The sequence below is a fragment of the Oryctolagus cuniculus genome, chromosome 4 (genome assembly GCF_964237555.1).
Source record: "Oryctolagus cuniculus chromosome 4, mOryCun1.1, whole genome shotgun sequence".
NCBI classification, from domain to species: domain Eukaryota; kingdom Metazoa; phylum Chordata; class Mammalia; order Lagomorpha; family Leporidae; genus Oryctolagus; species Oryctolagus cuniculus.
Window position 1 is genome coordinate 31265905 of NC_091435.1, and position 13660 is coordinate 31279564.

The window sequence follows — 13660 nt, forward strand, 5'->3', positions numbered from 1 at the left end:
GCCTGCAATGTTGCTGACCCTGGTTGGCTGTCCCCTCAGCTGCAGTGGTCACTTTGGAAGCTGGGCTGAGTGAAGGGCTTTTCAGCTTAGAGCCATTGTGTCCAAATGTTTTCTAATGGCCTGCAAAAGCACCTGGTATGTATCAAGCAATTAGTAAACATTTGTTTAATAAATAGAGGATAATACCTAGACTATGGAACAGAAGTAAAAATGAGTGAGTCACCTTCACAGGGGCACTGTACACAATCCAACCAAACTTTTCTTTAGTAAGTGAAAGTATATATTGCATAATAAGATGTCATATTAAAAGAATACTTAGGGGCCGGCAGAGTGGTGCAGTGAGTTAAGCTAGCATTCTGGATGCTCTCATCCTGTATTAAGAGAGCTGCTTTGAGTTCCAGCTGTTCCACTTCTCATCCAGCTTCTTCCTGCAATGCACCTAGGGAGGCAGCAGATGATGGTTCAGATGTTTGGGCCTCTACCACCCAGACTGAGATCCAGGCTCTTGGTTTTGGACTGGCCCAGCCCTGGCTGTTGCAGGCATTTGGGAAGTGAACCAAACAATGGAAGATGGATTCATCAATCAATCTCTCTTATCTCTCTCCCTCTTGCAATTAAATGAAAATACTATAAAAACTTTAAAAAAAAAATACTTAACAAATAGCCTGGCAGTTACGACAACCAACACTTGGATGCTTGAGTCACACATCAGAACACATGGGTTCCATTCCTAGCAAATGTCCTTGGCCACCACTCTGTCCTAGAAGTCCTAAAACTAAAGAAAATTAAGTTGCACAAGTCATTCTATAGGTAATATCTACCAGAATGTTCATAATCCATTTCAAGAACCTAATTGCATCTAATCAATAAGAAATGTAGCATCACATTTTTAGGCTTAACCTTGATTTTGGTGAATCATCAAAACAGTTTTAAGCATCAGAAGTTTCTAAAGAAAAAAATTTCCATTGCATTTTTTTCCTTATCTGAAGTAACTTGTTTATGAAGTTACTTGTCTAATAAACTTGGGGAATGGTGAAAGTTCAGTGTTCAATTAATGAAACCCTTAGCTGGGAGGGTAGGGCAGTGGTGTGGTGCAGTGGGTTAGGCCCCTACTTGGGGCCCATCAGAGGGCCAGTTGGAGTCTCAGCTTCCTTTTTTCCCATGCAGCTTCCTGCTAATGTGCCTGGGAGGCATCAGATAAAGGCCAAGTATTTGGATTCTTGACACTCCATAGGAGATTCAGAGAGTTCCTGGCCCCTGGTTCAGCCTTGGTTGTTGCAGGCATTTTGAGAGTAAACTAGCAGATGGAAGATCTCTGTCTGCTTCTGTCCCTCTTTGTAACTCTACCTTTCAAATAAATAGAATTTCAAAAAATGAAAAAGAAAACACTTAGCTAACCTAAGTGTTTTAATCGCTGAAGGGATCAGAATAGAACTAATCTATTTATCATTTGTACTTTAAGTCATTATTAGTCTGGCCAATGAATAGAACTATAACTAAAATTCTAGGATAGAATATCAAGGATTTTCTCACTTTCTATGCAATCTTTTCAAACATTTCAACGTGTTTTTTTTTGGAGGTAGGGAGGACTCAGATTATAAATTTTTGAATGGCCTACCCTTTGAACACTCATTCCAATGTGTTACACCAATTTCTCTAAAACTTAACTTATTACATGCTACTACTTTCTGTTAAAATTACCTACCTAAATCCCTCTTATCCTTTGATCCAAATTTTGATTGCTCAATTGTAGTGCATCTTGTTCTGGTGTGCATATACTGTTTTTTTCCTGTTTTAAAAAAGTTCAAAAGAATTTAATGGTCATAGGATAAAGAATATTACTATAAGATTTCAAATGGGGCAAAGCCTTGCATTGTCACATCATGACAGAGGTTACCATGAACCAAAAACTTTGCAGATTTTCTCCTCTATTAAGTACATTTATTATATGCAGCACCTTGAATTCTGTCCTATTTCATTCATGTTTTTGATTGCAAAACTCTAACACAATTTTATTTCTAACTGAAGGCAGGAGGCACCCATTGAAAATCTGTAACAGCCGATCTCAACAGATCTAAGTAATAAAAAAAGTTGTCTAGATTTTTGCTAACTATACTACAAATGATTTGGACCTTTCCCAGGAATCCAACAGAATATTAACTGACAATATGGACTTTTACCAAGTAATATAAACAGAACAGATACACTATTTTTAAATTATTCTATAACATACACACTTTCCTTTAAATGGTTCCCTTTTCTCTAAAAAGTGAAACATGCACTAAAGTTATAATGATTGTCCTACTATTAACAATAATACATCTTCACTACTAAATAAAGGTTCATAAGCATAATTGTTCTTCTAATCAAGTGACATAATTTACTCTGGTTTCTAATATATAAGAGTATACATAAATGAAAATTTCACTACATGACTTCTAGAAGATACTAACCTAAAAACTAGGGGCCAGCACTGTGGCACAGCAGGTAAACCAACAACCTGTGGCACCAGCACCCCATGTGGGTGCCAGTTCCAGTCCTGGCTGCTCCACTTCCTATCTGGCTTCCTGCTAATGTGCCTGCTAGAGCAGAAGATGGCTCGAGTGCGTGGGCAGGGGCCCACATGCAAGACCCAGAAGCTCCTGGTCCCTGGCTTCAGATTTGCCCAGCTCTGGCTATTATGGCCATCTGAGGAATGAACCAAGGGATGGAAGATATCTCTGTCTCTGTGACTCTGCCTCTCAAATAAATAAATAAATCTTGAAAAAAAATTTTTTCTTGTCATAGAAAAAAATGAATTGTGTTTTCTTCAAATGGAGACAACTCTAAGCAGTTATATTCCAGCTTATATCAATAAGGAAAGATATTTATTTAGTATGAGATGTTTATTTCAAAATCCAGATGTTTTGTCAGCCTGCAACCAACAGATGACACACTTTAACTTAGCATGACCTTTTTTAATGCTGATCCTAGTTGTAAGAAACTTTGTACTTAAAAAAAAAGAAAACAAAGGGGAAAAAACAGACTGAAAGTAAAATCCTGCCAAATTTGCCAGAAAGTCAGCTATTTGAGAAAATACTCAAAAGGAATATTTACCTCTAGAACAACCCCTTTAGTAATGCCACTCTCCAATCATTCCATACTACTAGCCTTCAATTTTTAGAGGCCAGGATTTGAAAATATCTTCACTGGCAATTATTCTCTGTTTCCTTCTTACATGTGGGTTTTAACCACTCCTTCCAAGAACTAAAAATACACAAGACTTCATTTCTTCCCACTAATAATTGCAAAGTAATTTAAAGAGCCTTGTTTTAAATATCCGCTAAATGCATGACCTCTGCTACTACCCAGTCTTAAACCATGTAACACTACAATAGGAAACTAGTAAATTTAATTATTAATCATGACTGTTGCCTGTAGGCAACTATATACTTCTTAGCACTTCATAAAACATGGTAAGTACAAATATGTTAAATGGAAAACTACTGTTATCCTTTTAGCTATATTTTCCCCAATCTGCTACTAGCACAATCACCATACAAGCACATTAAATTTCTACAACAGCTTGCTTCTCAATAATCTAAAACCAACTTATGGACACACTAGCCCATTGAGAATCCTAACTGAACGAACAGAATACTTCATAAATAAAAAAACACAACAGCAAGCAATCATAAGTCAGTTGAGGTGAAATCAGATAATCCATTTCTCTATCTTTGATTTTAAAGGGAAAATAAAATTAGGGATACTATGCAAAAGACATACACAAAACACTTTTTTTTTTAATTATTATCTGCAATGAAACACAGGTCTTCTGAATTAGTTTGCCTGTTCCTTCAAGCCGTCTATTCAAATTCCTCTTTTTGTCCTCGACAACATTTGCACCATGCTAATCAAAAGTCTTCAACAGATGTTAATATTTAGCTTAAGCAATATTTTCTTACTCTAACAAAGCAAATGATAAATCTAATTTTGTTCACGACAGTCTTACAATCCTAACTTTCCCCTTTATACAAACAGAAAATTATCTCATGTCACAAAGTGTACTACCTGAACGAGTACTAGAGTTCGGATCTTTCTAAAATCCTTTTATCCTTTCAACTACAACACTCAAATTAGTAAATTTCCTGCTTGCTTTACTTTAACCAGTTTCCTTCAATCAAAATCAGCCTTTCCTTTTTGTCTTTTATTACCTCCAGATTATACCCTAAAGGAACCAGGGAAAGACAAGAGATGTTGCTCTCCAGCACTAGCTGCTCCTGCATTTATACCATTTCCCTTTTTTTCCAACTTCTTGAAAGATTCTCAACCTCATTCCCCGTCAAGGTTTTCAAAGTGCTTTTCTTGACACACACATTATCAAAAGTAATTCACAAAACAGTTTGGAACACAAATTATATTCAAGCAAATCAAAGCAACACAGTACTAACTAAAACACCCATTTGCCTGAATGCTGCAGAAATACTTATTCCAGAGACTACAGAAAACATCCTCCACTAATCAGTTCCTGAGCCAAATCTTTAAAACTAGAATAAATTAGGTGAGGGAGGGAAAGGTCAAAGAAGATTACAGATAGAAAGAAGAGTAAGTGAAACAAGGAGAGATTAAACAGAACTAGGTCTATCAGACTTCAAGCCATTAAGCATTTTCACAGTATAAAATTATATGAGTAAAACAGTGGGAAATTAAACTAGAAATATAGATGCAGTCAAGACCTTTGGACACCAAAAGCAAGCAGGCTTATCCTACATATGCAAAACTTCTTGCATCTTCTAGTAACTGCATGAGGTAGGAATAATCCACCTTTGGCTGACATAACATCATTTGTGAAACAAAAATATTAAGATTACCCTGAAAGTTGGAAGTGAAAATACTTTATAATTAAACAAACTATAATGAAAACCAATGAATACCTATAAATATTTAAGTGAATGAGCTCTTTCTGATTGTTTCCTAACTTTTGAAGGGGCCACAAACAAAATCAGAAATTTTCTGGAGAAATACATGCTAGTAATCAAATTTCTCAAATGCATGCATTAAAAATATCTAAACTTTATATAGAACAATTATTAAACCATAATATTACATAAAGATAATTTTAAATATTTTGAAAAAGCTGAGTGCTAATAAACATAGAACATTCTTATTATAAACAAAATATAGAATCCTGCATGAACTCTTCCATTTATCTCCAAAATACTGTTTCCAAGAGTATTTTGTTACATGGTAATATACCTTTTCCTCAAAATCTTTATATAGAAAGAGAAAGAAAATTTCATGCTAAAATTATGAGTAAATAGAAACAATAGTTTACGTTCAAAAGTAATACTTAGGCATCTACTAACACTTAAAACCCACAAAACAAATGACTGAATCCATTTAAAATACTAGATAGTTTTCATTTTATGACACATGTACCTGTTCCAAATTTCAAAGCAATGAATACTATCTGAAATGCTCTTTGAAAGAATATGTAACTTAAATAAAATCTTTTACTTCTAATCTGGGAAAAAACTATCTTGGAACAGGTAAAAATACATGCTCCTTCCAACTACACTAAAAGGAACCAAGGTTAAAGCAACCATATTTTTGTTTTTCACTTCTGTTAAGCAAAATTAATATATTACAAAGGAAAATTTTTCAGTACCTTTCTACTAAAATACTGAGAAAGAAATGAAAACTTACTTGTATCTGCTTGGCTTCCCACACTGATGTATCTGTCATTGCCAGGCAGTGCTGTTTGATAGTAAGTAGTCTCCTCCTGCTGAGGGGTCTTGGCATTCTTCGAAGTAAGGAAAGCCACTGCTAATTCCAAGTTTCCATTACTATCCTTCAAATACCAAGACAGGGGCATAAAATGTTTGGGAATAATTCTATACATTCTCATAAAATTTATCTCATTTGCTCCATAATAGCTAGTACACATAGCAAAAATAACTTTCTAGTTTAAAATATTCTATCTGATTCTAACTTTATATTATGAATTCACCAAACCTAAAATATACTATACTAACTCCTTTATTAACTAAAACTAATATAATTTTAAAATAAACTATTTTTTAATTTCACACAAAAGAGAATGCCCATTCAGTGATTCACTCCCCAAATGCCCATTACAGACCTAAACTGAGAGCTATGAATTCAATCTGAGTCTCCCAAACAGGTGGTAGGGGCCAAACAAGTTGAGTCAATACCTGTTGCCTTCCAAGGTATGTATTAGCAGGGAACTGGAATTGCGAGTGAAGCCAGGGCTTAAACCTAGGTATTCCAATATGGAATTCAGGTATCCCAAATGACTTTTTTATTTAAGACTTATTTATTTATTTGAAAGATTGAGTTACAGGAAGAGGGACAGACAGAGAGATCTTCCATCCACTGCTTCACTTCCCAAATGGCCTCAATAACCAGGCTGGGCCAGACCAAAGTCAGGAGCTTCTTCGGAGTCTCCCACATGGGTGCAGGGGCCCAAGCACTTGGGCCGTCCTTCGCTGGTTTCCTAGGCACATTAGCAGGAAGCTGGATAGGAAGTAGAGCAGCTGAGACTGGAACTAGCACCCATATGGCACGCCAGTGTCACAGGCGGCAGCTTTACCCTCTATGCCACAGCACCGGCTCCCCCACATGATACCTTAACTGCTAGGTCAAACATCTGCACTGAAATTATTCCCTTTAATGTGGGCACTGGACACATATCTAGGGGCAAACTTAACAAGCAAAATACAAAGGGCTCATAGGAAGAAAACAGCAAAATTTACTGAAGCTTGATAGTAAGAAGGAACACAGAACACCTTGTCAGAAATATTTAAGTGTCAAGATAACAATTGTAACTAAGTTAAATATATAAATTTTACATTGTTCTCACAAAAGCATACCTAGACAAGTTGATTCTCAAGTTCATTTAGAAGAGAGATGTCAGAATAACATGTAATAACACTAAATACAGTAAAACAATGAAGAGACTTGCCTGATTATATCTTTCTATAAAAGGAAAATTTAAAAACAAAAATGAAAAGCCTAACACTTACACAACTTAAGTCAAAGGAAATGTGAACAAATCTGTTTGATTCATGTTTCCCAAGCTAGGATATTCCCAGAATTTACTCTGTTGAAATGTTAGGGTGAAGACTCAACCTCAATGCTATACAATGAGAAAGCATTTTCTGAAAATAGATAATGCAATGATTTAGTCATGATATTTATCAGAATAAAGAGAGGATAAGCAATCATTTAAATGTCATGATCATAGAAAATGAGGCGCAACACCTCTGCTTCCTCTCCAAATAATTACAGCGGCTGCATTAAGCCCTGCACTGATGCTCTGAACAATACGCTCTCATCACTTTCCCGGTGGGAGAATAAGGTGAAGCAAAATTCTATCGAAGGAAGCAGAGATGGAGTCCCTGGGATCCCTAATGGTACTTCGGTTTCTATTCAAAGCTCCTCCACACAATGATGTGTGCAAGTTACTTCAATCTCACTGTTCCCTATTTCAAAGTAGGGAAGCGTGAAAAATACTTATCTCCTAGAGTTTAGAGGATTAGTTAGACACATAAATATTTAAAATAATGCCTGCTACTATTAAGTATTAATAAGTGTAGTTATTATTATGACTTTGATTATAACTATATAAAAGATAAATTTTTTGTAGAAATAAACAAAGAACCTCCAGCTCAGAATCCAGAATTATATAATTAACTTTGTCTCATAGAGTAAGGTCCAAAGTACTAGAATTGTGCATGACTATAGTGGTGAAAAGGTTTTATTCTTTTATTCTTTAGTAATAATAAACAAAATCATCTTAATACACAGTTCTACTTTTGGACATTTTTCACTGACTTGATCTCTTTCTTTTTAACGTGAATATCCATGTGAATTGACTGACCCAGGCGTCGATATGAAAAGGAAAGGCATAAAAGATACAATCAAAATGGTGCAATTGTTGCGTATTCTGAAGAATTTCAAGATGAATATGGCATAAGTTGAATAGAAGTCAATTATATTTCTCCTTCTAGGAGAAAAACATTTACGCTTTGGTCCTCTATTAATTTTCTACTTTTCCCTATTCCTTCACCTCTTCCTCTAACTCACACCATGTTGCACCACCTTTTAGTAAAATCATGGCTCCTGAGCAAAATCATTATCATGTTTAATATTCACACCCCACCATTTCATATAGGGAAAGGGTTTTTGTCACTCCCAGGTTCTTATGGAACATTAGATTGCTGAAAGCCAAGATGCTCAGTTACATCAAGTGAGGCTCTTTATCAAAATCTATTACTGTATCTGTACCACCACATGGCTTAACTAAAAAACCCAACTTTCAAATATGATACACAGTAGAGATAAGTGACTATCACAAATTGTACGTCATAGAAGAGAGGCCATACCTTCAAGGCTTGCTGTAGTATCTGAGTGTCATTAATCCCAGTAATTTCTCTCAGCTGATTCAGAAATGTCTGCTGATGCTACAGAAAGTGAAAACACAAAATCATTACACTCGGAACTCTGAAAATACACAAAGAAAAGAAAATAAATGTGAGAGGGGAACAAATAAAGTAAATCAGAGTCAAGGAGAAAAAACAAATTTCATTAAGAATAATATTGTTCTTTTAGGAAGAACAAAACATATTTTGGAGAGCTCTTATTCCATTCTCAGGTTTCCAAAAGGGAGTGCCTAAATTACCTCCTAAGGAGCACTACATTAGTTTCTGTGCCATTTTTCACACTGTCCCCATTTTATGCCTCACAACAGGAAGTGATCTGTATGACGGTTAATCCCAAGAAGACTTGGGCACCTGAGACACTTGAAAAAGACACACTTTGGCAGGCTAAGTAATAGGCAGGTGATACACCATGTAGAGCTCAAAATTTATTCAAGGAAAAGAAAGGATCATTCCATTCTTTAATCTAACCATCATAAAAGACCCTATGCTGAATGGAATATTTGTCCCCATTTGCCTCAGTTCTCTGTTGGTTGATATCATCTGTTACACTTCACTAGTTAGAAAAGGAAGAGGCAGCCGGTGCCGCGGCTCACTAGGCTAATCCTCCGCCTTGCGGCGCCGGCACATCGGGTTCTAGTACCGGTCGGGGCACCAGATTCTGTCCCGGTTGCCCTTCTTCCAGTCCAGCTCTCTGCTGTGGCCAGGGAGTGCAGTGAAGGATGGCCCAAGTGCTTGGGCCCTGCACCCCATGGGAGACCAGGAGAAGTACCTGGCTCCTGCCATCGGATCAGCGCAGTGCGCCGGCCGCAGCGCGCTGGCCACAGCGGCCATTGGAGGGTGAACCAACGGCAAAAGGAAGAGCTTTTTCTCTCTCTCTCTCTGTCCACTCTGCCTGTCAAAAAAAAAAAAAAGGAAAAAAAAGAAAAGGAAGAGGCGGCATAGGACTCCACCATCAAATCTTTCCTCAACCTTTCTGGAGTAAGAGCCATGTTCTTTCATTATACCTCTGTATTTCTTAAAGCAAGTTGCCAAAAACCATAAAATAGTACCGTGAAATAAAGAAAGTTCAATGGATATGTTAGGGAAAATAAGCTTAGTCACTTAAATTAGGATCTGCTGATCTTTCTATAAAATGGTTTGCATTTATCACTAATAATTCAGTCAGGGATCTGCAGTGGCTACTAAAACTACCAAGCAAAAGTTTTAATGAAAAACAGAACATAGTTTCAAACTTTCTCCCCACAAATTATAAAAGGATAAAGAATAACATTATAGCAAAAAACCTATCACAACCTTAATCAAAAGATTATCAAAAATCAGGCAAAATGAGTGTATGCCTCCTGATACAGTATAAACCGTGACCATCCTTTCACAAAAGCTTAACCTGAATGTATCCCTGAGGAAGCATCAGATAAATCCGAATTGTGGGACACTGCAAAATAATTTTTCTGTTATCTTCCAAAATTGTCTACATCATGAAAGAAGAAAAAATGTGTCTCCAGAGTAAAAGAGACTAGAGACTATCAAATGCAGCACAGGAAGGTGGACTGCATCTCATACTAAATGCTATGCAGGACACCATTGGAACAAGCAGAGAAATGCCAGTGTAAATATGCATGGTTAGTAAGGATACTGAATTAATATTACATTTCTGAATTTGCTAAACCTACAGTTGAATAAGACAGTATTTTCTTAGAAAATATATTTTAAATTATCTAAGTATTAAATATTAACATTTAAGAGGTAATGGGGCATGTTTACTCTTAGGTAATTCTGAAAAAATAAGTTAGGAAAGTTTTCTTACAACTTTAAATTTGAAATTAACTCAAAATAAAAGTGTTAACATGTTCTGCACTTCAAAATATGCATAACAATTTAAATATGCATAACATATACACAATCAGAAGTCCAAAGTCCTGGACAAACTACAAAACAAATAGAAGTTGGGGGGAAGAAATCTGAAAAGTTTAAAATAAAAAGTCCAAGCAGTTTTACAAAAATATGTATCAATTGGAAACTACAGTCAAGAACAGGTAAGAGTTCAATCTGTGTAACAGCTTCAGTATTCTGTGGTGTCTTGATTTTACCCTACAATACAAACTGCTGACAGTAGACAGTCCAGACAAAATAGACAGCCAACATAGTGTCTACAATCCACGTTCTTCCTATGTTGCCACTCCAAAATCCTTACATGTGCCATTTAACTAACTACATGTCTATCACTTCATGCTCTCCACCCTCCAAGCAGAAAAGCAAGGGCAAGTGACCATAGGCACCTGCAAATCAATCTGCCTTGTTTAAGGAGCCCCAACACCAGACCTCCACTTAAAGCTCCATGAGCAGAACAAAGCTGCATACCCACTCAGCTTCAGAGGTGGCTGGAAAATGAATTTATAAATGAGGGAAAAAGCTGCCACAAAAACAAAATTATAGAGTCCTGTTTAAAAACGAAGGTACACACAGATTGAGTATCTCCAGTCCAAAAATCTAAGAACTGAAATTCTCCAAAATCCGAACTTTGTGAGCACTGACATGATGACATAAGTGGAAAATCTCACACCTGATGGATGACAGTCAAAACTCAGGTTCACTAAAAATACTTTATAAAATTATATTTGGACAATATGAATAAGGTATATATGAAACAAAAATGAATTTGATTTACAATTGGGTCTCATCCATGAGTTATCTCCTAATGTATATGCAAATTATTTCAAAATCTGAAATCTGAAAAATGCTTGATGAAACCATTTCACAAAGGATACTCAGCCCTACAGGGATAGGCACTGTCAGTGTCTGTCACATAAAAGAGCTTTCATTTCCATAATGCTGAGATAACCATCACTATCTAACAATACATAATACAGTATCTAAGCAAGAAATATGCCAAGAAGTATCAACAGTTGTAGAAAAAACTGAGTTGTCAAATTTATAGGACTTAAATGAGAAAAATAAAATTCTCCTTAAATAAATCAATTTTTCTTTCATTTAGAAAATCACCAATAACTAGCAGTAGAATCATGACTAAGTTATATAATACCTAACATTACAAATTAAAAGACATACATGTCTGTCACTCTGCCTTTCAAATCAGTACATAAATAAATCTTTAACAAGTTTGTAATCTCATTACTACCAATATATGAAAGCCATTCTTTGCCTAAAGCAGTATTTCCCTCAACTGCAAATTATTAAATCCTGGATTAGGAAAAAAATGAATAGAATACCCAAAGCAAATTAGTCATTTGGACAAATAATAACTATTAGTTATGATGTTGGAAAAAATCAATACAAAGCAAACATCCTTACACTAAGGAAGTGATTGTCAAATTTTAATATGCACAAGAATAATCTGATGATTTTGTTTAATTATGAAGCTTTCTAGGCCCTACTCCCAAAGATTGCTGTCAAAGGGGTTCTGAGTTAAGGCCAGGTATTTTGATGCAGATGGACCTAGCAGTGCAGTTTGAGTTAGGCAAACAACCATCGTTTTAAAGCTGAATATATATATATATATGTATGTATGTATGTATGTATATAGGTTATCTTTACTAAATTATATTATTAAACAGAAGCAAGAATACAAAATAGTATATATCCCATTAATGATGGTAAGGTCAAAAGCAGACACAAATATAGGGCTCAAAAAGTTTACGGAGCCAATGCTAGACTCCCAGTATCCACCATTTGTCACTTTTTCACTTCCTCCCACTAGAGATACAATATACAGTCAATCATCTACATAGATGTTTTGGTCATTAATGGACCACATTTACTAAAACTGTAGTATCAGAAGATTATATAAAACTGAAAATTTTACCAAAACGTTGTAGGACAATGCATTCCCCCCATGCTTGTGGTGACACTGGTAAACAAGCCTGTGTATGTTGCTGATCATATAAAGGCACAGCACATACAACTACATACGCTGCATTAACATGTGATAATAAACAACTAAGTAATTGGTTTATAAATCTACTATACTCAGTATTATTTTACTGTTTATTCCTATGAAGGAAAAAATTTCACTACTATATGCTGTTACATGGCAACAACCTCATCGATCTTGTGTTTACTCCATCTCTTGATCACATCAAGAGGCCATAGGTTGGGGCTGATGTCATGGCACAGAAAGTTAAATTGCAGCTTGAGATAATAGCGTTTCATATCAGAATGCCAGTTCAAGTCCTGCTGCTCCACTTATAATCCAACTTCCTGCTAATGTGCCTGAGAAGGCATTGGAAAATGGCCCAAGTACTTAGGCCCCCGCCACTCATGTAAGACACCAGGACGGGGTCCCTGGCTCCCAGCTTCTGCCTAGCCCAGTCCTAGGTGTTGTGGCCATTTGGAAAGAGAACTAGCAAATCAAAGATCAATTGCTCTCCCTCTTTCATTCTGCCTTTCAAATAAATAAATCTTAACCAATAAAAAGAGGCCATGTAGAATGACTTATTACTTATTACCGTCTAGGTTCAGGTGAGTACATTCAAGATGTTTGTACAACGATTAAAGCAACTACTGACACATTCCTCAGACCATGTCCCTGTGGTTACGTGACACCCATCTGTGTTTCTCTGTGGCAATGATGACGGGCATTCCCAATTGCAAGTGAGTACTCATCTTGCCAGCTGACATAAAATATGCACACATGCGTGGGCGTGCCCTCATGATGTTCTGCATTCCCTTGAAAAACATGATCTGGGTAGGCCACGCTTCTCTAAAGAATGAGGCCCACATAGAGAAGAGCCACCCCAGCCAACCAGCTGACCTGTAAACAAGATGTTAGTATTTCAGTGTACCACTGAGTTATGAGGCGACTGATTTAGAGCGCAAGTCACCTGCATTAATACATAGTATTTTATGGAGAGAAGCAAGGTCTTTGAAATTTTCTTATGATTGATATTTATCATTCACTATAATGCCAGCCTAGGTATCCTAGAAAAAAAACCAGTTGTTACCTTCAGCACGGTTCACGTTTTCATAAATTATGACTGAAAATGAAACAGAGAAAAGGTTCAGAGAGAGGAGAAGATGCTGGGTGGGAATAAGAAAAGGTGAAAGAATTTTCCTAGTTAAGTGTGTAAGAAGAGGGAAAGAGATCAAAAGATAAGCAATGGGCGCTGGCGCTGTGGCATAGCTGGTAAAGCCGCCTGCAGTGCCACATGGGCTGATGGTTCAAGACCCGGCTCCTCCACTTCCAATCCAGCTCCCTGCTA

The 13660-nt window shown here is 36.4% G+C and overlaps 1 protein-coding gene across 11 annotated transcripts in view; it reads right to left on the reverse strand.

The window, feature by feature from the left end:
* Window positions 1–13660, reverse strand: part of USP25 (ubiquitin specific peptidase 25) — a 159930-nt gene that overhangs the window by 119434 nt on the left and 26836 nt on the right. For 6 of the 11 annotated variants that reach the window (XM_017347187.3, XM_017347190.3, XM_051819181.2 and 3 more), the window contains exons 2-4: window positions 8388–8465; window positions 5686–5830; window positions 1706–1789 (exon numbers count right to left, since the gene is read on the reverse strand). In XM_017347187.3, coding sequence (XP_017202676.1) covers window positions 1706–1789; window positions 5686–5830; window positions 8388–8465 — 307 coding nt within the window. Of the gene's footprint in view, window positions 1–1705; window positions 1790–5685; window positions 5831–8387; window positions 8466–13660 lie in introns of those variants that run through there. The other 5 variants (XM_017347192.3, XM_051819182.2, XM_008267137.4 and 2 more) reach the window with 3 other exon arrangements.